This window comes from Dromaius novaehollandiae, chromosome 3 (genome assembly GCF_036370855.1).
Source record: "Dromaius novaehollandiae isolate bDroNov1 chromosome 3, bDroNov1.hap1, whole genome shotgun sequence".
Taxonomy (NCBI): Eukaryota; Metazoa; Chordata; class Aves; order Casuariiformes; family Dromaiidae; genus Dromaius; species Dromaius novaehollandiae.
Genome location: NC_088100.1, coordinates 99806639 through 99830192, shown reverse-complemented (window position 1 = coordinate 99830192; position 23554 = coordinate 99806639). Strand labels below are relative to the sequence as shown.

At 42.5% G+C, this 23554-nt stretch overlaps 2 protein-coding genes and 1 long non-coding RNA gene across 3 annotated transcripts in view; 1 reads left to right on the top strand and 2 right to left on the bottom strand.

Moving 5' to 3' along the window:
• Positions 1-1818: 1818 nt before the first annotated feature.
• On the bottom strand, positions 1819-8097 carry ZFP36L2 (ZFP36 ring finger protein like 2). Its single transcript, XM_064509592.1, has 2 exons — positions 7817-8097; positions 1819-7219 (listed from the first exon to the last, which is right to left on the bottom strand). Exons 1-2 carry the CDS (start codon positions 7865-7867, stop codon positions 5801-5803), a joined length of 1470 nt encoding a protein of 489 aa, XP_064365662.1. The 5' UTR covers positions 7868-8097; the 3' UTR covers positions 1819-5800.
• Positions 8098-8920: 823 nt separating this feature from the next.
• On the top strand, positions 8921-10607 carry LOC112997307 (uncharacterized). Its single transcript, XR_003262662.2, has 2 exons — positions 8921-9832; positions 9920-10607. It is a non-coding gene; the product is annotated as an uncharacterized LOC112997307 (long non-coding RNA).
• Positions 10608-11272: 665 nt separating this feature from the next.
• THADA (THADA armadillo repeat containing) overlaps positions 11273-23554 on the bottom strand; it is a 172027-nt gene continuing 159745 nt past the window's right edge. The window contains exons 38-39 of the mRNA XM_064509591.1: positions 13964-14130; positions 11273-12787 (exon numbers count right to left, since the gene is read on the bottom strand). Coding sequence (XP_064365661.1) covers positions 12449-12787; positions 13964-14130 — 506 coding nt within the window. The 3' untranslated portion in view covers positions 11273-12448. The remainder of the gene's footprint in view (positions 12788-13963; positions 14131-23554) is intronic.

The window sequence follows — 23554 nt, the reverse complement described above, 5'->3', positions numbered from 1 at the left end:
TGTCAGACTCCTTACTAAGCTGATCCAGTTCCAACCCAGCAGAAAAATACCGTTTTTCCCTCTCTGCCTGGTTAATAAAAAACACCAACCCCCAGGCAGGTGCAGTGAGCACCAGAGCTGGTGCTGGGGAAGCAGCCCTTTCGGTGACAGTGAACCAGTCGCTCAGCCCCGGCCATGTCCTATCACCAGAGTCAACATGGTGGAGCACATCTGCCACACCAGTGACTCGAACTGGCTTGATCGAAGGGTCAGTACATGCCAGGAAGCAGCAAACTTTCTCACTGGGAGTGGAGAAACAGCTCTCTTCTAGCAGATCCAAACTGCTACGTCACCTCAGGTAAGTCATCCTGACTGTCTACTTTCGTCTTTAGCAGATGAGCACTTGCAAGTCTTGCTGCGGTCATTTAGGATACTGCTGCCTCCAGCCGCCAGGTCTGCCCCTTCCTGGGAGGTTACCAGCCAGCTGCAGGGTTGGCAGAAGGGAAGATTTAACTACACTTCAGCTGCAACAAAGTGGAAAGACTAGTACATTCAGGAATGTGAACTTCGGGTGAAGCATCAGAAAGTGAAGTTTCAATCTGCAGAACTGAAGTACTGCCAACTTCTCTAAGCTTAACAGTCAAAACCGGAAACATCCCATCTTATCAATGACAGAGCACCACCACAGGAAGCTCCTTCAGTAAGATTCACACTCAAGGTTAGCATGAAAAGACAAACCATACAATTTAAAAAATATAGTACAAGTCCCTTAGCTCTAATACTATTATAGCAAAATGACAAAGTGAAACTAAGTATGCCTCGATCATAAACAAAAATGAAATCTTGGGCCTTTTTTGAAAATGAGATTCAGATGCACACAATGTACACAATTTTTAAAAAATTAAGCTACATGCTCCAGCATGTATTGAAAGACTGACTAGATGAGATACGAAGGGGTGGAGAGGAGACAGATGGCAGGAGGGGAATCATGTCTTTTTCAAAGAGTTGCACTGAACATTTAAATGGTATTCTGGAAAAGATTCATTCCACCTATCCATTAACTGCTGAGTTTTTGGGCTGCGGTGCTCTATATTATGTAATATACTGAAAAGAATAGCTTGCACTCTGCTAACTCCTCCAGTGGTGATGTGCCCTTTTTCAAAAGTTAGATGGTGTTGTAAGTTCAAGCATCTACACTTGAACTGGGGGTAAATAAAAAAAAAAACAGCTTAAGCCTGACTGTACTACACTAAGTGAAAGGCAGCATTCCTGTGCTTTGTGGCACACTGCTGAGAATATTTTCAGTGTTGTGCAATCCATTCAGACGTGCACTGAAACAGGTTTAATTTTTCCAGTAACTTGTGTCAGGCAGCAAAGCCCAAAGCCTAGAGAAAGTAAAATCACTTGAATCACTGCACACCCACTCTACTTGAAGGCAAACTGAAAAAGCCAAAAAAAGGAAAAACAAAAAACAGAAATTGAGAAGACTAGAAACTAAAATCAAAACAGTCCATCTGATACATGTGAATATCCCATAATGATCATACCAAAACCTGTCAAATCAATTCCTTTTTCAAGATCTATACCGTTTTTCAAGATCTATACCGTTAGGCTTATTTCTCTAAGTTTAAGTGTTTGCTGCAATTTCTTTCAAAGATTATCAGCTGAAGCAAGCATGCAAGACTCAGTCCTAGCCAGTAACTAGTAAAATGCTTGTTTTCCTGATCCCCCAAATCATTTTAAATGTCCCAAATATTTAATAGAAATATCTCCTAATTAATGTGCGATAGCAGAGACCTTAGAGTTCCTTGTTAATTCAAAGCTCTTGAAGAAAACCAGTTTATTTTAATGCAGAGTGTATTGATTTATTGCAAGGTATCAGGAAATTTCTGAATGGTCTGACCAGCTTTACATGCTTTGTTGAATTTTGAAATGAAAGCTACAGAACTTTTGCTTGAATCAACAACGTAAGTCATCAGTTTAAAGGTTAATACTTGATTGTGCAGCACAAGAAACAGACACTTTATCTTCCCGGTTCAAGGACTTCTGGTTTTCTGAACAGCAGCATATAACATTGAAACAGATTGTTTTGAAATACACTTTTGCAGAGATATAAACAAAATATGGTACATGATTGGCCTCAGAATATCACTTACTTTGAGAAGGATACAGACCTGCTTAGGGCCTGCTCTCCCCACATACTAACACACACCCTTCTTCTGGGAGACTTCTATAAACTGTTTTCCTTGCTTTCCTGGCAGCATTTTCAACACACAAAATGCTGGAATTAACACCAGTGCAGTTGTGTTTAACACAGAACAGCTGCTGCAAAACTTTCAGGGTTCTTATTCTAACCAGGAAACACCAAACTGAACCACTGTGACTCACATTAAGATCCTGTTTAATAATCAGAAAACTGTATAAAAGACTAAAGTATTGAGCTGATGGAATACAACTGCCCTATGTAAGAGAAATTCAGCAATAAATAATGTTATCTACTTTGGAAAGAAAAAGGCAGGCTTGGGGGAAGAGTTGGGCAAGGGACAGAAGCAAACATACCCAGGGAAGAAAGAAATTATGAAACTAAGTAAAAGGTGTGCACCCCTAATTTATGCAGTTCTAGTTTGACAATTAGTTTCAAAACCTGAAAATGAGTTATTAAGACATTAGTTTAGACACCAGCTAAACTAACCGCTACTCTTTGTTCTTGCTTTGAGCCACAAAACACTTGAGAGAACTCCTCCTTGCAGACCTAGTATTTGTACTGTGGATGCACTGGCAGCCTGAGTGGGAAGGACTCTGGTGTGCTAGGTGCTGTACAAGGAGCACCAAAAAAAAAAAAAAAGTTAAGTTTCTCCAGAAATTAGTTGCGGAATAAAGGAAACCATTCTGAGCAAACAAGACAAACTAATCCATAAAAAAGGACGATTGCTGTAGCTGGACTGTGTTGTCATATACTGCTTACGTTTGTTTTAATTTTAAACTGAGAGTCAGTCCAAGGTTTGTTACACAAACATATGGCACCAGTATTACATTCTACCTTGTATTTATAGAAAGTACTGTGGCAGTCCAGACAGTACAGAGATGCCATAATGTTAACAACATTTATTATTAGTATGACAAAAGAACAAAAATAAGCCTGTAGAAATCATGATTTAGAGTTTAAGGGACTGACTGGAATAAAGAACTGATTTTATGGAGTTATTATTTGAAAAATTCCTCCAGCATCAACAAATACACAATCCTCAGGCCACTGCGTATTTTTTGTTATATAACCTCAGACAGGTAATTTGTTTAAAAGACAAGCCCTGAAAACAGACTGAAACATCTAAAGCTAGTCCGATTAAAACCGATACACCCTTGCTGATGAAGCGTTAAAGCAGAAGTCTGCATTCCTTTAACTGAGGGGGAACAAAGCTTTGGGGACAAAGGGTGAACTTTAATTATGCCTTTTTATTACCCAAACTGCCATTTCCTCCATGATCCCAAGCAAGCACTGAAGGCTAATGGCATGTTAACACCCTCCCCCTCTCCCCCCATAAGCGATGTTACTGATCAATGCGCATTACTAGGTTTTTCCATGCCAGCTGCGGAGAGCCAAGCAGCAGAGGCTTGGGCCCCTTCCCTCTTCCGAAAAAGCGAGGGGGGGCCGGGACTGGGGCCGCAGCCGCGCTGCCCCCGGAACCTTCTGGAAGAGTCCGGGCGCTTCAGTCCGGCCACCGCCGCCGCGGGGGGGGGGCACGGCCCAGCCGCGGCCCAGGCTGGTTAATCAGTAATTAAGCACACATTTCTCAGGGGGGCTGGCGGGGGGAACGGAACACTGGCAAGAAATACTCACTGCCTTGCAGCCATGGCTTCAACAGGTCGTAGGGCTGTGCTGTTTGCTGGTGGTTGGTTTGGTTTGGTTTTTGTTTTTTCCAAAAAAATTTTATTGGGAGAACTACAAAACATTTACAGTACAAAGTTTACAGTCTCACACAATTTGTAGTGAACTGACTCCCGAAAAATATATTACAACTCAAGTTGACTTATCCTTTAGTTACATTCAAAACATACTTCTGTTAAAGTAGTCCAAAAGAGTACATAGTGCTCAATCTGTACCTATGTACAAACAAAACTAAGCTACTGCTCATTCATCCACCATCCAGGAAAGTTTTGGAAAACTCCTGACTTTCTACATAAGAAAAAAAAATTACAAGTTTTGGAATTTAATTAAACAAGATATGTTTATGTAGGTACTGTATAAAGTTTCAGATCCAAAGATAGCCTCCATTCTTATAAAATAAAAAGTGGTGAGATTTTGTTGTAGTTAAAACCCATCCCTACATTCAAATTATCTCAAGCATTAGGAAAAATACTTATTTGGTTGAGAAGTATTTAAGGCAAGCATGGACCCTCAAGAAGGCACTGTGAGACATAATACTGGGGACCCCCAATTATTGCTACATACTTTGAGATTATATCACAGTGTGATTGGTGGAGTTAGGCAACAAAAATACTTTTTGGTTACTTTAAACAAGTTTGAATTAGATTTGCCACTTTGAAATCTGATTGCTGAGTTAAGTCCTTTTTGTATTTTTTTTCCATTTGTTTTTCAACTCGGACGGGCTACAACCATTTACATTCTAAAAAACCCATAGAAATTCCTCAAACTACTTCCACAGCATCGAGACCGATTTCTGTAAAGAAACCATGCAATCTTTCAGATTTACGTAAACAAGGAAAGAAATTAATGAAATAAATATTACATACAATCTCTTAAATTAAGAATTTTACTCATTTACAATAAAATAACCAAGTGAAGTTACAAAAAGGCATATATTACTGTGAAAAGAACACACTCCACATTTCGCCGATTAATAATGGCAATCATAATTTAAACATAATAAAAGAATATATATCTATTGCTTTTCATCATACCCGATAAATACAGTATGAACAAATTACCAATGTATACTTTTCACAAGATAATAAATAAGTTAAATAGTTTCATATTGAGTTGTGTGCAGTGACTCATTCATGCAATCAACTCAAACAGCTAAAAAAATTAAAAAAAAAAAAATCAGCAGTTATTCTCCAACAATTACAAACTAAACTCAGTTGAGTGCTTCCAAATAAAGCAACAACAAAAAAAATTGTTCTAAGCCAAACATCCACTAAGTGGTGGCAATGGAACCAATATTAAACTTTGGAATGAAGGTTTTAGCATTTGTTATAATAATAATATATAGATATATAAAAAAGAAGGTTGTTATCAAGGCATATTCTTGGCAGGATGTTGGATTTTTCTTTTTAAAAGCTTATAGGTTTAGTATGTTCTGTGTTTTTATTTAAATTGGATTGAAAAGACAAACTACTTAGTAACTTATTTGTGTCTTAAGATTTGGAGGAGCTTGAAAGGCAGAACTCAGGCTCCCCAGATTGTTTGTTGCTTTCTGGTGGTGTCTTTTTCTAATGCTTTTTTTTTTTTAAACACACAGATGGAATGGCTGCTGCTGGTGCATATTATAACTTGTCTCCAAAGAACAACAACAAAAAACCCAAAACAAAAATCCCCTTCTTCCAAGGTCTCTCTATAAAAATAGGTTTGTTCAGTTCATGTCATTTGCCCTTTTGCAAAATTCTTTTTGCGTTTGTTTTGTTCAGCTCTCGGTGTGTACGTACATATAGATATATATATAAAAAAAATTCACTTTCTTCGCTCGTTCACTTACTTGCTCGGCAACCGGGGCAGGGGGAGGCGGAGGCCCGGCCGGGCGGGGGGGGGGGGGGGGGGGGGGGCGGGCCGCCGCGGCTCCCCCGGTGCAGCCGCCCGCTCCCCCTAGTCGTCGGAGATGGAGAGGCGGCTGAAGATGGGCAGGCGGCGGCCGGAGTCCAGGCTGGGCGACTCGGAGCCGCTGAGGCTGCCGGAGCTGAGGGAGCCGCTCAGGTAGCTCTCGCGGTCGGAGAGAGAGTCCGGGGGGCTCGGCGGCGCGTCGAAGACGGGCGACTCGGAGAGGCGGCGCAGGGGCTGGAAGCTGAAGGGCGGCGAGGCGGGGGGCGGCGGGCAGCCCCCGCCCGGCGCCGCCGCCTGCTGCTGGCAGCGGTAGTAAGCGGCGGCAGCGGCGGCCGCGGCGGCGGCGGCGGCGCTGGCGGCGAAGTTCTGGGTGTGGATGGCGAGCGGCGCGATGAGGCTGCCCAGCTCCTGGCCCGAGAAGGCGAAGGCGTTGTTGGCGCAGGGCGGCGAGAGCAGCTCCTCGCAGTAGGAGGCGGAGGCGGGCGGCGGCGGCGTCCGCGACCCGCCAGGGCTCTCCAGCAGGGCGGCGTCGAGGCGGCCGCCGGGCTGCTGCTGCTGCGGCGGCGGCTGCGGCGGGGCGGCGCCGTGCGGGTGGTGGTGGTGGTGGTGGTGGGCCGAGAAGCCGGAGAAGCTCAGGCTGTGGTGCAGCTTGGGCCGCTCGCCGCCGCGCTGGTGCCCGAAGCCGCCGCCGCCGCCCAGCGGGTGGTCGCGGGGGGCGAAGGCGCGCAGGTCGCCGGTGCTGCCGGCAGGGTGCGGGGGCGGGTGGTGCGCATGGTGGTGGTGGTGGTGCGGCCCGGCGGCGGCGGCGGGGGAGGCGGCGGCGGTGCCGGCGCCGGGCGCCGGGCGGCGCTCGTCGGCGTTGTGGATGAAGTGGCAGCGCGGGCCGTAGGGGCAGAAGCCGATGGTGTGGAAGGTGCGGCAGAGCTCGGTCTTGTACTTGGGGTGGCGGGTGAGGCTGCGTAGCTCGTGGAAGCCGTGGGCGAACTGGCACTTCTCGCCGTACTTGCAGGCGCCGCTCTCCTCGAAGGGGCGGCACAGCTCCGTCTTGTAGCGCGTCGAGTTGATGGGGGCGCCGCCGCCGCCGCCCGAGCCGCCCCCCTTGCCGGCCGCGGCCTGCTGCTGCTGGAGCTGCTGCATGAGGTGCTGGCTGCGCTCGCCATTCTCGCTGAAGGAGCGGTCCCGGAACTTGTTCTCCTTGTTGAGCAGAGCGGTGGGGCTGCTGCTCCCGCCTCCGCCGCCGGTGCCCGTCTCCTTCAAGCTGCCGAACGAGGAAGAGGAGGAGGAGGAGGAAGAGCTGGAGCCGGTGGGGTTGGGGAACTTGGAGCCGTTGGCCAGAGCCTGCAGGTTGCTGGTCGAGTGCCTCCGCAGAAATCCCGGCGCGAAGCTGGAGCTGGGGGAGGTCACCGGGGTGCCCACTGCCTTCTTGTCCAGCATGCTGCTCAGGTTGGTCAGGGACTTCTCGGTCTGGGAGCGGGGGAGCACACAGGGTAGAGACGGGGGAGAGAGAGAGGAGAGGGTTTGCAGGGCGACCGCCAGCCGGCGCGGCGGGTCCGCGGGGTGCCGGCGCCCCCGGGGACACCGGCGGCGTTGCAGGGCGCCGCTCGAAACTAGCTTTTTCTGCAATCCGCGTGGTTAGGGAGAGCCAGGGGTTAAGACGCGTTTGCTGCATAACTCTGAGAAGTCCGGCTCAGCAGTGCAGCACGCTGGCGGGCGAGCGCCTGCAGAGCGGCTGGAGCCGCCTGCAACTTCAAAAAACAAAACAGACAACACGCATTGGCGAGGGCGCAGAGCGCCTTGCTCAAGTTTCCGAGCGCCTGGACTCGTATCAGCGAGCCGAAAGCCCTTTCCGGGGCGATTCGCGCTTTTAACCGGGCGGGCTGTCACAACGCCGACGCCAGCCAGCTGCGGCGCCCCTGGGAGGGCAGCGCAGCCCCAGCCCCAGCTCCGGCCGCGGCCCCCACCCCACCCCACTCCCACCACCGCGGGGCCGTTGGGAGCTCGAGCCGGGAGAGGCGACGCCAACGGCCGCCGCGCGCGCCGCCGGCCCAGGCCCTGCCCTACCTTGCACAAGAAGTCAATGTCGTAGAAGGCAGATAAAAGTGTCGTAGACATTTCTAGATCCTGTAATGGTCGGAAATGCAGGAAGGACCGAACGATCCCGCTCTTCTCGGAGGGTTTGGAAAAGCCACGACTAGACAGGAGGGGGCCGTTTGCTTGCGATCCGAAATGGTCCCGTCTCGCTCCCAGCAGGGGTGGGACAGCGGGTGCCCGGCCAAAGCGGCACCGCGGCTGCACGACAGCGAGCAAACTGCTGGAACTCGGCGGTGTCCCGCGCCGCCTCCATATAAACGCCGGCGCCCGGCCGCGCCGCCCGCCCGGCTCCGCGCCGCCCCGCCCCGCCCCGCGCCGCTCCCCATTGGGCGCCGCCAATTTTTTCGGAGGGCCGGGAGCGGACTCGCCGCCGCGCCGCGCCGCGCCCCGCGGGAGGGGGCAGAGCGCGCCGCGCCGCCATGGCGGCCGAGCGCGGGAAGGCCGCGCGGGGGCTGCGGGGGTGGCGCCGCGCGCCAGAACGCGGCGGGGCGGGGGGAAGGGGCTGCCGCCGAGCGCGCAGCGCTGGTGCGAGGCGGTCTGCGCAGAAACCCTGCGTAAGTACTTTGTGAGGCGCGCAGGACTGCATCGAGTTAGGGGAAAAAACACCACGCGCGCTCTGTTACAAACAAGCAAAAAGAGCTGGCCCTGGTTATGCAGCGGGGGAACCGCTGCCCTGAGACGCCTCTCCAGTCGCCCACCTCTCTTTGCGCAAGCACTGCAACTTACAGGCACTGGCGGGGAGGCGGGAGCGAGCAGCCGCCGGCTGCCTGCACGCTCGCGGCCCGTCCCGCGCAGCGCGGCTGCAGCGCACTAAAATGGAAGACGCGCCGGGGCGGCTGGCGGTGAAACGGGACACCGCTTCCTCCCTCCCCGCCGAAAATAAACTTTTGCCACGTAATTGGTTTCAAACAAAGGTTGGGTCCTTGCTGCTCCGCTGCCGGGACGGTCGCCGCCGAGGTGTGACTTCCCGGCACTTGGGGCTTTTTTCTTCCCCCTTGTTTTTTTGGAGAGTTGGATTTTTTTTCGGGGGGGGGGGGGGGGCAGTTGGGCAGCAGCCCCGCCGCGGCCGGCTGCACGCGCGCCCCCGCCACGGCGCCGGTGCGCGGCTGCGCTGCCCGCCGCGACGCAAACACCTCCGCCCCCGCGCTGATAAGGCTGCGCAAACACGACGTGGGAAAGGCGGCGAGTTTTGCACCTCCCGTGCCCGCGTTTGCTGAACGCTAGGACAAATGGAAGGGGAAAATGGACGGGCGTGTAAAGTTTTATGGCTGCAAAGCCCGCAGAGGCGTTTGATCCTCTTTAGTTTCTGAGCCGGGATGTCAAGCGCTGGAAATCCAAGGGTGCAAATCTGACCACGTCAGCAGGAAACGTGCACTTTGAAAACACATTTGCAAAGGAAAGCAACTTCAATGGGGTTTTATTAGAACATTTTGCATTGGGTTTTCACACTAGGTTCTTTTTTTCCCCCCCTCTCTTTCCCTGCCCCCCGTAAGGCAGCTCATGGTCCCATTTGGCTGCTGCTCCTCGCCGGGGGGACCCGCCCGCCGCCGCGCCACCTCCGCGGGTACAGCACGGCGGCCTGCAGCCTTAACGCTGAGCTTGGAAATAAAAACCCGAGAGAGACAGGAGGGATGAAACGCCCTGGGGGACGAGGAGCGCGAGCCCCCTGTCTCCGTGCGCCCCGGCACTTGGCGGGGGCGCGCTCGGGGGCGGCACGGCCCGCGCGGCTGCGGCACCGCGCTGGGCGCGAGGCGCCGACAGCTCGCTGCGCAACGGTTCCTTGGTGATAGGCCACCCTCTAGTGCCCCGAGCCGGCAAGGGCAGCCCGGGCACGGAGAGCAGCGGTCTGGTTTCGGAGGGGTTTCCAAAACGGAATTTAAATCCCCCCTTTCCCTCCTCCAGCCCCATGGAAACGCTGCGGCTCCTTACGGTAACACGGCGCTATCTCCCCAAGAGGAAGCAATCGGAAAGCGTGATTAAGTGCATGTATGTGCATCTTTCTCACAACCACCTCCTCTGCCCGCTTCAATTTGCTTGCGTACTGATCCAAGATCAAACTTTTCCTCCTCCCAGCTATCTCTGTAAGGTCTGAAATCACCACCTTCAGTGCGGATCCTACCCTCTGAGTAAACAGTTCACGATAACCATGCAAGGAGCAATGTATAATCATCATTTGCAGAAACACTTGGATAAACTGACTTTGATCAAACACATCACAGATAAGTAGTCTGGTATAAGATTTTGCTAACCCTCTTCTACAATTTCTGTTTAAGGTTTAAAGGTTCCTGATTGAGTAGTTACACAGTAACTCAAGCCACCAGCAGAGAGGGGTGAAATGTATGTGTGCTAATATAATTTTTTTTATTTGCTCTCTATAAACTAAGGAGGGATTATGTAGCTTTCAGTTGCATTCTAAAAACATGATAAGGAAGACTGAATGTTCAAGTCACTTGGTTTACCAATTAACCAAGTCTTCAAGGCTTCACAAAGTTACTCAAGTTTTACGATCGCTGTGGATCTGCTGCAATGCTGTTCCATGTCTGCATTTGATGATGTTTTATATATTTTAAATTCTATACAATAAAAAAATGCCAGTAATACTAGACAGTCTTATGCTAACCACTGAAATAACCAAGGTCACACAGCTGTACCATCATTTTGGTTCTATACGAAGTTCTGCTTGTATTGTACTGTAACAATTGTCATTGCACAAGTTTAAAAATTTTTGTAAAGGTGTGATAAACCGGCAGCTGCTAACTGTACGGTTCTTGACTATTCTTAAAAGTGGCTTTCAGACATAATCTGTGCTGTTTTTTCCCCAGCAGATCAAAGCAGGTGCAAACAAAGTAATTTTTAGACTAAAATACAATGTGGCTTATTAAATTGCATAAAGTAACTTCAATGAAACATCTTTTCATCTCAGATTCTAACATTCACCTACAAAAGTCGCAAGTTTATTGTAAATTACTTATACAAGTAATTTTGAATCTCTGAAATTTATAGAAAGTGTTTCAATTTTTGTTCGTAACTTTTGTGTACTTGTGACTTAGTCTTGCAGTTTTCAAATATCAAGTCTAATTTAGAAGCCCAACTTGGTTTATAGTAGACACTCAATTTAACTCAAGAATTAACAAAGAAGCAGATAACTCAAACTAGAAAACTTCAGGTAATATTACCAGAATAGGACTGTAACTTTACTTTGAAAATTAAGCTATAAATTGAGAAGAAAAATGTGAGTTTTGACGGTATCCTTGTGTAAAGCTGTGTTGTACTGCCACCTAATGGATGTAAGCAGTCCTACAAAAAAAAAAAACCCTAGCTGATTGCAGACCTTTTGTTATACTATTGACCATGGGATACGTACTAGTTAACTATATCGTCATTAAGATTTACAACAAAACTGTATTAATATACAATTATGCATGATAAAACTGAAATTAAAAATCATTTATTGGGCATAACTCTGTTACTTTTCCAAGGAAACTAAAATAACAATATATATTAACTTGCATCTTTTGTTTTGGCTATGACAAGCTATGATAGACCCAAATGTAAAGTCATAGCCTTTGACTAAAAGAACATAATACATCCTTTCTAAATAAATATTTATTTTTGGTATCACATTTTCATATTGGAAACACATTTCAGTTCTCAGAAAAACAGATTTACAAAGCACAAACCTTTATGCATTCAAACAATGAAATTGCTGGGCACTAAAGGAATTTGACACAGCTTTTACCTGAGATTTTTTTACAAAGTGTCCATACAAAATCTCAAGAAAGGGAGAGCAGTAGCACAATAACACTTGTACATTTCCAGTGCCCTAATTCTGTTGCCTTTTATCTTCTGACTAGGAACTGCTTGGAGAGCAAGATGTTTTGAAAGTAAGGACGAAACTATTTTGTTCTAAATGGAACAGCTGCTTTGTTCAGAACACAGTGGTCTTCATTTGAGAGCTATTTCATTAAAATAGTTAATCAATTTACAGGAAAAAACACGCATGTAAATAATGCTGTTTTCATCTGCAAAACAAGGTTACTGCCAAAGTGAGGATCCTTGCCTTCCTCCAGAGAAGAATGCGGTAGAATTTAAAAGCTAGGATAAAACTTGTAAAGGGCAAAGAAAGAAGCCAAGGTGGTTTTTTTTCTTTTCTTGTAGTAACAAAAATAAAACTTACCCTATTCACTTAATAATTATTCTTCTACATATTGAAGGGAGACAACAAAATGAAGTGTATCAAAGTATTAAAATACAGAAGGTAAATATGGGATAAAATGTAACAGAACTACAGGTGGCCTGCACCTGGATGAATGGAAAATACTAACTTTAGCTGCTTTGCTTCCTACAGTAGCTGCAATAAACCATGCTCATCTGAATGAAATTAGCAAATGCCTTTAAAAGGAACAGTCTCCCACACCACATCTGACAAAAAAAAAAAAAAAAAAAAAAGGACTCTTACATGGAAAATGTGTTTTTAGCATGTACTACTGAATAGTTTGTTGCAGGTTTATTGGAGCCATTGCAGCAATCCCTCATTCCTTAAGCATCCTTAGAATTCAGTCCCCACCATGTGCAGCTCTCTGTGGACGAGCTTTTAGTAATTTACTTTTCCAGATTTTTGTTTTTGGAAATATCATCAGACTTGAGCAAATTTAATATTTTAAGGCAGATGGATATTCTTTCATTTTGAATAGCCAATCTTGTGAATTCTACAGTTCTGGAAAATTCTGGAGTTGGAGGTAGCGCTCCAAGAAGGCGTACAACAAGCTGGGCTCGTTCCAATGCTGTTCTTGATAGTTGGTTAAGTTCTCCTTGATCTGCTGAAGTTAGATGAGTCATTGATATAAGCCGTAAAAGATGTTTACTAAGTTGTCTGACATTAGTCAGCTTTTCTGCCCAAAAGTTCACTTCCCCTTTATCAAACAGGTAATCATCATCTTCCTTAATCAAAAGAAGAACAACAGTGATTAGAAAATGATTTGTGGTCTTGACAATAATGAGGAAACTGTAAAGTACATGAAACAATATGTTGCAGAGAAATAATCAGAAAAAATGTTATGTGAACAGTTTCTACTGAAAAAGATAAATACATATGCATCATTTTTCAAAGGTTTGGAAAAACACAGTATAAATTTTCCTACTATGCCAGTGAAATTTATCTTCAAAAATCATGTATTTATGCTATAACTCTTGGGAAACATTGGAAGCAACTAGTGGTCCTAATCTTTAACATGTGCTTGCCTTCCACTGTGAAACTGTCTTATATTACACAGAGATCTCTGTAACCAGTATGATAGTTTGCTATATCACAGAGCTCATTGAGTGGATTAAATGAAACAGGAAAATCATATCAGTCAGTGATACATCAAAAGGGCACACCTAAACCACAGGCTTAAGAAAAGTTTCATAAGATATTACATGGGTCATATCAATTGTCAATGAAATTCTCAAAGATGTAGCTGCTCCTGCTATTTCCAGTTTACTTTCTAGCATTATGTTGGTTTTTGCAGTCTTTTCAAGGCCAAGTTAGCACAGTGGTATATACAGTATTGGGTTTACAGGCCCACCGTGGTAAGTATTTCTTTATGTAACTAGTTCTGAAGACGATGACTTAGGAAAGCAAGGCTGCTTCATGGGCTGTACAGTAACAGTCATATGGAAGACAGCACAAAGTTACCAAATATTTAAATGAAGTCTCTGGAAAAGCAAGCAGTTGGGAGAATGCTGTTCTTGGATGTCAGATGTGCCTGGCATGCACATCGACAGTTTAAATTCAAAGCAAGCAGTCATCAGCAATAATATTGAAGGCAATTAGTTACAACCTTGAAATGCTTCAATCAACAATGATTTGTTAAGTAACTCTTATTTCATTGTTTGTTTGTTGTTTTTTCAAATTTGAATGCTGACATTGCCAGGCTGCAGAGATCAGACTCTATTTACTTATTCTTAATACGCTACTGTCCATTTGAATTTTTATTTTAAACTGAAATACAATTAATGCCGGAGTAATGATCTTCTGGAACAGCTTATTCAGATTAGATATTTCATTCTCTTCCTAACATGGGTGCAGAAACATAGCAACTCCAACATAAGAAAACAACTGGTTGTTAAAATTACCAGAGCTGAAGTCTCCATGTCTCTTTTTAGATCATTGTCTCCCAGCAGCCATTCCAGCAAGATTGGTATCCCAGCATGGATTTCGCCCCACAGCTGAAGCAGCTCACACAGTATGCCAAATGCTAAATCCAAGGCCATTGGAGCATTCACTATCCTAAATGCAAACTCTGTTGAGAGAAAACATAAATAACAGCATATACAGCAAGACTGAAAAAAAATCAGTACAAAAATCATGTCTTGAATACAAATGCTGAATTTACACAAACACGTTTAGAATTATGAATTATACTGCAAATAAGATAGGTGGATGCATATTTATTTCTATGCCACTTGGGGTCCTTTTTCAATTCCAAAGTAATACATGAAGCAACTGAAACACTGATGCTTAATATTTTCCCCTGCGCATGTAGTGATATTCATTAATACGGATTCAGGTATACAAAAATGTCTGTTTAAAGCATCTTCAGAGGCAGTCCTGACACTATTGCATAGTGACTATGCAAAGCTGCAACTATGCCTTAAATTTGATTTGATGATACACTGGATGTCAAAACCTACATCATACTATATGCTGTTAAAGTGCTCGGATATAAAAGAAATCATTATTTATTTTGTACAGAATGTCTTTATATATAGAAAGATGCACATATTCGCACATGTACATAAAGAGAGATCAAGCACAGAACAAGCTTAGAGATGTAAGGGAAGGGAAAGGCAGAGACTGCTTACAATATCATCACTGAGTTATATTTAAACAGTTCTTGCTATCGGCTGCTACACTATTTCCCTAGGGAGTAAAGAAATGGACAGCTCATGCCAGAACTGTACACAAAGCCGTCATCTACACCATATTTCTTCCTTAAACTTCCCCACTGCTCTTATTTGTGCAGATGTTTTAACTATGTGGTTCCTAGGCCTGCTCTCAGTAGTGGAATACATAAAAGTGCCAGCAGCTTTGTTTGCATTAGAAATCCAACAACTGCATTCATAGATATGAGCTTCACCAATAGTAGCAGTAATTCAAAAAAAATTTTTTTTTAATGGGGATGAAGGTAGAGGGCAGGGAGGGGAGAGCCAGCAAATAAACCCTTATAAAATCCCCGTAGATTTTGGCAAAGTTCATCCTTGTCCACGCTCACCAGCAAAAAAAAAAAGCTCACAGGATGGTCTCACTTCTAAATAATAACATCATTAAGACCCATCATTCTTGATGTGTCACTCCCTTTTATGAGGAGAAAGCATAGCAGAGACAGAATTATTCGGAAAAATCAATACAGACACAGAAGTTCGCTCTTACTTTCTGTGTTTGTTTTTAGACTTTTCTCATGAAGGAAAACAGTAATTGACATGAAAGAGGTATAGGGAAGTAAGTCAAAAATGATCCTTCGCAACTCACATTTGGAGCTGCAGCATGGACCTTTTTTCTGTAACAGTTACTAGGGCCTTAGGCCAACTGCAGATTTTCTAATGTACAATGGCTCAGAAGAGGAATACACAGTAAAACCCAATCTGCATGTCAGAACTAGAGAAATATGCATGCTGATAAATAAGGAAGTGCAAGAAACTACTAAGGGCATAACACTGACAAAAAGATGGGTACGTGGTATTTGACAGACCAGCCAAAGTACTTGAGGACATCAGGGAGGATGAATCTGAGACCATGAGAACAAAGGACTAATACAAAAGGGAGCGAAGGAAAAAGAATAGATGGCCCCTTCTTTATCTTAGAGTTAGATGAGGGTAAATGGAAATCTCCTTGAACAGGCAAGAGAAAGGTAGGCAGTCTCATCATGACACCTAATAATGTTACATACGTGGTTTTTCTCTGGTACACAGTAAAATGAAATGTTCAAATTTCTTTCATGTGAAGACTTATCACTGTATTAGGACATCCCTCACTCAGCTTTGTCAGCAAGAGCGAGTTTGTAGGGGTGCGGTGGGACATTCCCACACCATTTATTTTAAGTTTTGTTGACATTTCCTTCCAAGAGTTTCTTTCAGAACTTTCTCTGTTGTTGTGCCCTACTCTGTAAAAGACTGATACTCTGAAGCATGGGCACAACGTTTCTCCTCTGTGGTTTGATTTGGTTAGGCACTGGCGGAACACAGTTTCATTCAAGTGCCTTTGGTACCTTTACTTCTCAGAAATACTGGCTGTGCTTAGAGCGGGAAGGATATAAATGAAGAGAGAAGGGAGTGTGCATCCTAAGGTGACTTCTGAACCAGAAGCAAACATCCAGATTACAAACACTTACCAAACACAACATTTTAAACCAATTCTTTTGAATTCTTATGATCCTTCAGAGTTCTACTGATGATTGCTGGATGCCTAGAATTGACAATATTTAAATATTGTCCCTTGCATGTGCCATTTTGTTTGTACTTGAACATTAAGCAAGGTAAGTGATGCTCGGGACTAGCAAACAAACATGTTACTTCCCACTGCTGTCTTTCTGAAGTTAGCAGTTGCTTCAGGGAACTGATTATAGATCCAACTGCATAAAAGATAGCCACCATCTTCTGGGGTCTTTTTTTTTTTCTTTGAAGATTTGGACTTCATAAGTGTGAATATGGTTACAATCTATTTGTGGATGAGAAGACTGGACTACTGACAAAGGCTCTGAAATATATATTAGGGCCCTCTCAATTCTGTTATTATGTGGACACAACGAACACTGACAAAGCATGGCAAAAATAAGTAATGCTGAGGTACTACTAAGATGGAACGTGCTTGATAATAGTTTGAATAAAAAGTGGTTTTGTGGTCATGTAACATGGCAATCTTGTAGGGAATCTTTGTGTCACGACAAAGTAAATGGTAAGAAATTTTTTTTCAAAGAGGAGGAGAAAAAGTTACAGGAATAACATATAAAGGAGGTCTAATACACAGGAAAAGCATGAAGACACCGAACATGGTACTGCCCCAAAAGACATAGACCAACATTATGTGAACTGTAGACATCAAGTGACTGATCAACCAACCAAATACATCACGTCTGATGTTGAAACCAGGGACAGGTTACTTTGATAATGCTGAAACTTAGACTTCAGAAATTTGGAGAAGCGCCTATCTTTGATTTTTTGCTATAAAGAAGCTAACACAATGGCCTCGTGGTACCTGGGGTGTTGACACAGATTCAACAACAGATTAAACTCTGGCAGTTGAAGAAATTTTTGCTTCCATCTGCCCATCGCATCCCTCTACTGCAGTGCTCCAGGAATGGCTGTATGGTTTGTGAACCACTTCCGCAGCAGCCATTATTTACAGAGAGTGAACTGAAGTTAACAAACTGTGATATGAGTTCACGCAAATATTTGATGCTAAATAGTTCCAGAATTGATTTGGGGACTGTAATTGCCACAAGGACAACGAAGAGATGGAACAAGTATCCAAAGAAAGTATATCAGCTCCCTAAGCTTTTGAGTGCTGATGTAATACAGGTAAGTAACAGCAAGCAATGTTACATAACCACAACTTAATAGGTATAAAATGCTTTCATTTTATTGCTTTGATGACCCTTAACTCTAAAAGTAATGGTAATGGATGCTGTAAATATGTAAAGAATCTTTTAAGATGCCCATAAAGGGGGTATGTCTTCTAAAAATAAATATATGTCTTCACTGAGGTATTAACTGTTCGCAAGAACTCCTCATACCATAGTGTGTCTGCAAAACATGATTGATTTTCAATTAGCCACATATTATGCATTACCTGATATTGTGTTCATGACTCATGCTATGATTTCAGAGAGTGGTTTGAGCAAGCTGGAAGTTCACCAGCACCAAAAAGGGCAGGTGGTTTGCCCCCACCCGCTCTAGCCATGTGCTCCTGGTACTTGCCTTGAGCCAGCTCAGGTACTCCGCTGATCACACGCTACGCTAACACTCCCAATAGCAGAATATAAACTTGACACACAGCTAAGTGTGTGGGTGGTTATGCTAGGTTAGCAAACTACATTGGTTGCCCTGCAGTCAGAATTGGTACAACTGGGAGTTGGGGAAGGGAAGGGAGGATCACAGATCAGTGGGAGGAAGGGGCATAGAAGGAAAAAAGCAAAATGGAGAGCAAGACCTCCACTTTCAGTGGGAGGTTATTAGTTATTAGTTCAGGTCAGCTGTGATCTGAAACTTCAGCGTCAGAAACGTAAATGAAATACTAGTAGAGATGATTCAAATGGTTATTAATAGCTTTTCAGAATATAAGTAACTATTTGTTTTAAGTAACTGTATGAAAAGAAACTTGAACAACAGATTTCTAGAAGCCACTCACAGCTGATTACTATCATGGGGACTAAAATTGCAAAAATCAAACCTGAAGAGCTAGCAACACTGGAAAAAATAATAGCGCTCCTACCAGGACAGTTCTACAGACTATCAAAATAGTGCTAAAATTATCACATATCAGTTTTTAAAACTCTAGAACGTAAGTATGTTTCAACATGCACAAACTTCATGAGCAAGATAAGCATCTTGTTAAATAAGCCATTACAGAGGCTGAAATACACAAAATTCTCTATGCATTAAGCAAGTAGTTACACGTAGAAGAATTAATACTCCTTGAAATGAAAAACAGAAGATAAAAATCAGGTACTACTTTTTTTTTCATTTTCAGGAAGTGAATTTTCATAAAGAGAAAGGGGTTAAGTACTGCAGTGTTTTAGTCATCTTTGTTAATCCACCCACATAAAAATTAGACCTCCCACATACACATTCATATACTCCAAAAGCTTTGATCATGCCAGATGTAAATATTTCTTCTAGTAGCCTGTTATGCGTCCTCAAACTATACAATTGTTCTCTGTTAAAGCCTCAGCTATATTATAGAAACTGAAAGGATGTATTAAAAGTATATACACAGAAGATTGTAAGCACCAACCAAGATAAAATACAATCAAATAGAAAAGCAGAACATAAAGGGAATAAAATGGAATTCCTCACCTACCAAACCTTTTTGTATTTTTTTACTGGAAATTGTCAAATAATCAGTTAATTTTAGATTGAAGAATAATGCAATTTGTATAAATTCATACTGTGTTCAGAACAAACATAGAACTGCTACAAGGAAGCTTAATATAACACTCCTGAGAGAAAGCCTCTCAAAGAACAGTGTACCAACAGCAAGGATGTTTTCAAGGAAAACAAAGGATAAACTCTCCAACTGAAATTACTTCAGTATTTTCAGTAGACCAGGTAAATTCTAATTTGATAAAATCTTGTTTATTTTTTGCACAAAGAGCTGTCTACCTAGGTATGAATAGTACTACATCAGTATTAATACACCCTGTAAAATAAGGTAGTATTATTCTTACTTCAGAGACAAGCATAGATATTTAAATCAACAATGTTCACTAAATGATTGCTGGGCAAAACTGGAGATTAATCCCAGATTTTCTGTTATAGATGATGGGTATCAAAGAGAGGTCAGGTTCCCATCCAAATGATGGCAGATCCAGCACTGCAGTCACTAATACCTGTAATACTAGATTTGCAAATGGAAAATCTCACCTATTGAATCACCAATCACTTTTGGTAGTGCTGAATGTCTTCCTTCTGGTTTTAATTAGTAATGAAGTTTACCCCAATTCTTAGCATGAAAAATATAGGAGAACTGAGTGAGGTATTGCTGCAGATATATTTTTATTTAAAATACCGTGTTCATGTATACACAGCCTTCAGAAAACATAAGAAGTCTTCAAATGAAAAAAAAAATCCCACTGGCGCAACCTAAGAGTTACATAAGCTGGTCAATAAAGTGAGGTTAGAAACCAAATTTCTTATGTTGAAATCACCTGCTTATATGTTATAAGATGAGTTTGAGAGGAATTGTGCAACTCTAGCAATACAAGACCTAGATGTCCTGCTTCCAGAAAAACAATGGGACAGAAGAGAGGCAGTAGCAGTAAATAAAAAACAAAGTGGTGTTCATACCTACTTAATGTCCACAATTGCCATTTCAGTATTACCATTCTTTTGGACTTAAAGATTAAAAAAGAACAACTGAGAAGTAAAATGACAAAGAAATAAAATGCAAAAAGGCTAACTTGTTTCCAGATAGCTGATACATGTCTATTTTAAAGGGTGCTTGTTCATTGCACTGTGTCAGTTTAAATTAAGTTACCAAAAAAAAAAAAAAAAAAAAAAAAAGATCAGAATTTCCACTTTTTAAACTGACCATTTATTAAAAATCCAATATATAAGCAGATTCTTTTTTACGGTGTTTCATAAAATCAAAGGCGATTAGATCATTTCTGTCCTCAGGAGAAGTATCATTCTCTACATGACGTACAACTACTTCATCTGTTTTCCATTTTCCTGCCTCAATCTGTTTTATAGTCACGCTTTTTCAGGATGACTTTAAAAAGAGGCCCTTCCTGACATCATGCAAAACAGTGTCAAAACACAACACTATTACAAAACAAACCAATCAAAACTAATTTCTTAATAGTTGCAGTCTCTGAGTATAGTGGCAGTAACGTTGCTCCCAGATTTGACTTTGATTGTACTGTTGTTCCCAGCTTTGATTATAAACAGATCTGAGTTAGTAACAGCTCTGATTATGGAGGAAACTTACAGCTCAGGACTGAACAGAAAATTACTTTAAAGTTCCTTCTTGAACAAATAAGCACACACATATTATTAATCATTTCAATCCCGTTTTTAGAATGTGGACAAAACAGCATTTTCCAACTCAGTCACTAGAATTTTTTTTTATCTATAAGCTTTTCCCATACAAGCTATGACTCCTTTACACAAAGGGTTTTATTACAAAACAACCACAGCTAACATATATTTCACAGGAAATGAACATTTGGACTTTACCACTTGCATTACTGTTTCTTCAAAACCTCCCCTCTGCCCCCAAAGAGCCATGTTGTTTAATTTAAACAGCAGAAAACCAATAGTCTCTAGATAATCCCACAGAACTCCGGGTTTTCCTTTTGAAACAGTAAAAATTAATATTATTCAGCTAATTGTTTAAAAAGTTGCCAATGACGATATGAATGTTTAACTCAAATTACCATATTCGAAAAATGAACATCTACACTGACAGTTTCAAAATTAGTATCACTAGAATTAAATATATGACTAATAATACTATTATTGACATGCTCCAGTTAAGGAACCTTTCACTTCGGACAGATTATCAAACATGCACGAGGTGTGTTACAGCCATGCTGGGGGAACACAGGAGACCAATTAATTTCTGTATCGTATGTAGGATTTTAGAATAGTATATGGAGAATGGTGGTGAAAGATTTGTTATTTAAGTGGTAGTGGAACAAGAAAAGGGTGCGTGATCAATATAGAAAACTGTAAACAAAATTCTTCTCCCCGCAATACTTAAAAACCAATATAATTTGGGGAAGAACACTCCAATATGTAAAAATTCTTTTTAAAGCAGTAATATAAGACAGGCTTTCATTCATTCCTATGGACTCATAGCCACTGCTATCACAGCTTCCATAAGAAGCCTGTCAAGATCTCTAAGCTGCTCTCCTGTTTTTTGACTTGTAATTAACAAGCTGATTTGTAAATACATTTACTAGCACTTTGCGACTTCCAGGGCTGAGCACATATAATTACCTTTTAAATATTATTCCTTAATTTTCAAAAATATAGTAAGTCGTAACCTTTACATAACAGTGTCACTGTGTAATTAATATAGCTAACTGAAGCACTGTCGGTAAATAATCAGTAGCCAGTCTTTGATGGATGAGCTGATTCTAATACAGTCCATTCACTTTCAACTTTAATTAGTGGCATTGTAGTCTACAAAGCAAATAGTTTCTTCATCCACTTGATGATCTAACGTTGTATAGGAGCACTGAGAACAACTTGTGAGGTGTTGAAATAAATTTGGGAATATCAACTAAAAAGTCACAGTGATTATACATTCTTGTATAATATAATTCTTAAAAAAGGAAGAAGTAATATGAAGTTTCTCAGGCAAAAGCCGCTGATTTTAACAAGTACCATACATACCAATAAATCTTGCTACAGCAATCGTAAGTTTCAGTGTAGGAGTTCTCTCTCCTTTTTCTCTAATTAAACTAAATGATTCAAAATACAAAGTGTATGTTGGTGGAATTTTTTGCTAGAAACAAATGCAGGCATCGAAATACTATATATTTTTACATATGAGTATTGCTGCAGCAGTTAATTTTTTGGTACTATAACCTTTGTTCTAGATGCGTGCTTGTCACAACTGGTGACAACTGCTAACCAAAATTAACTCTTCATTTTTGAGTTACTGGAATTCAGAGTAATTTCAGAGTAACAGCAAATTTCCAAATAAATATATAAATATGTGAACTACTCAAGACCACTTAGGTTACAGTATGCTTTGATCTCATTCTGTGTTTTCTCCCGGATGTTAATTTCCACTGTTACGCCTTCTTTCTCCAGCAGTTCTGCACTAAAGTGTGGCACAATGCAGAGTTGCATATTCCTGTAAGCTGTAGATAAGTTGAGCATGTTTGAGTAGGGAAGACACTAGCTAGCTTACTATGAAACATCTGATCCAGGAATGTGTGTGACTTACTGAATTCAGGTATTTTTGAGCAGCAGACAAGAGCAACCTGGTAACCTGAGCAACTCAGTCTTCATGTCTGTTCTGGTACCTTATAATTAAATAGTACTGGGAAGGGGATGGGAGAGACAGAGAGACTGTTTTTAAACAGAGATGATCTATACTTCATTTTTATCTTTGCTTCATTTTACTTATTAAGAAAGGATATTTGAAATAAACTGACTATAAGATTATTCTGACAGAAAGTGAAATAAATCTCTTGTATAATGATTTATGTCAAAAAAGTTCATGATATATTTTCAGCTTCTTTGCTGGTTAATTCTCTAAACCCATTTTCTCAGCATGTAAGAGAGCGCATACTTATCGCTAGCGCAAAACTCCACAGAAGCTGTTGACTGTGTGAACACTTGATGACAGAAACCCCCCCTTGCATCAAGAAGCTCCCATATAGTGTCCACATGGACAAAGGATGAATGGGAAAGACTGGCTCACAAGCAGTATTATTTCAGTCTTTTTACTGGCATATACACATGCACATATACACAATGCCATAAAAATATCATTAGGTTTGCAAATACACCCAAACGTTAGGGACTACCAGAACTAGAAATTCATCCACATTGTAAGTGCACTAGTAACAAATGACAGAGAGGATGATCTTTCTTTCCTTGTCAAGATCCAAACGCATTCCAATGCCTGCTTCCAAGTTGCCTTTAATGCAGCATGGTGTGATCTGTTGTTACACAGTTATCTGCTGTTCCAATGAAAAAAAGTCAGCCTGACTCAGCTGTGGCCTGTCTAAAGACATGCAGATGTTGTCAGGGATCTCTTATTTGACAATTCCTCTCCAAGTCCCAGACCAGTAAAGGCCCACACTTTTTGAAAGACTTACCCCTTATGATCATGGGGCATCTTTCAGTTTGCCTCAAGGAAGAAGTCTCCACCTTCTACCAGGGCCAGGCCTTCAAATGACCTTCTGATTCAGCTAACCTCTGTAAACCGAGTAAGGCTAAAGCAGAGGCAGAAACTTCACTGCTACGGCCTGTGCACAATCTGGCCCT

Excerpts from the sequence above, each read along its gene's own strand:
- ZFP36L2 (XM_064509592.1), bottom strand. The coding sequence starts at position 7,867 with ATGTCTACGACACTTTTATCTGCCTTCTACGACATTGACTTCTTGTGC. Across the intron at positions 7,220-7,816 it reads ACATTGACTTCTTGTGCAAG|ACCGAGAAGTCCCTGACCAA; the intron begins GTAGGGCAGGGC and ends CCCCGCTCCCAG.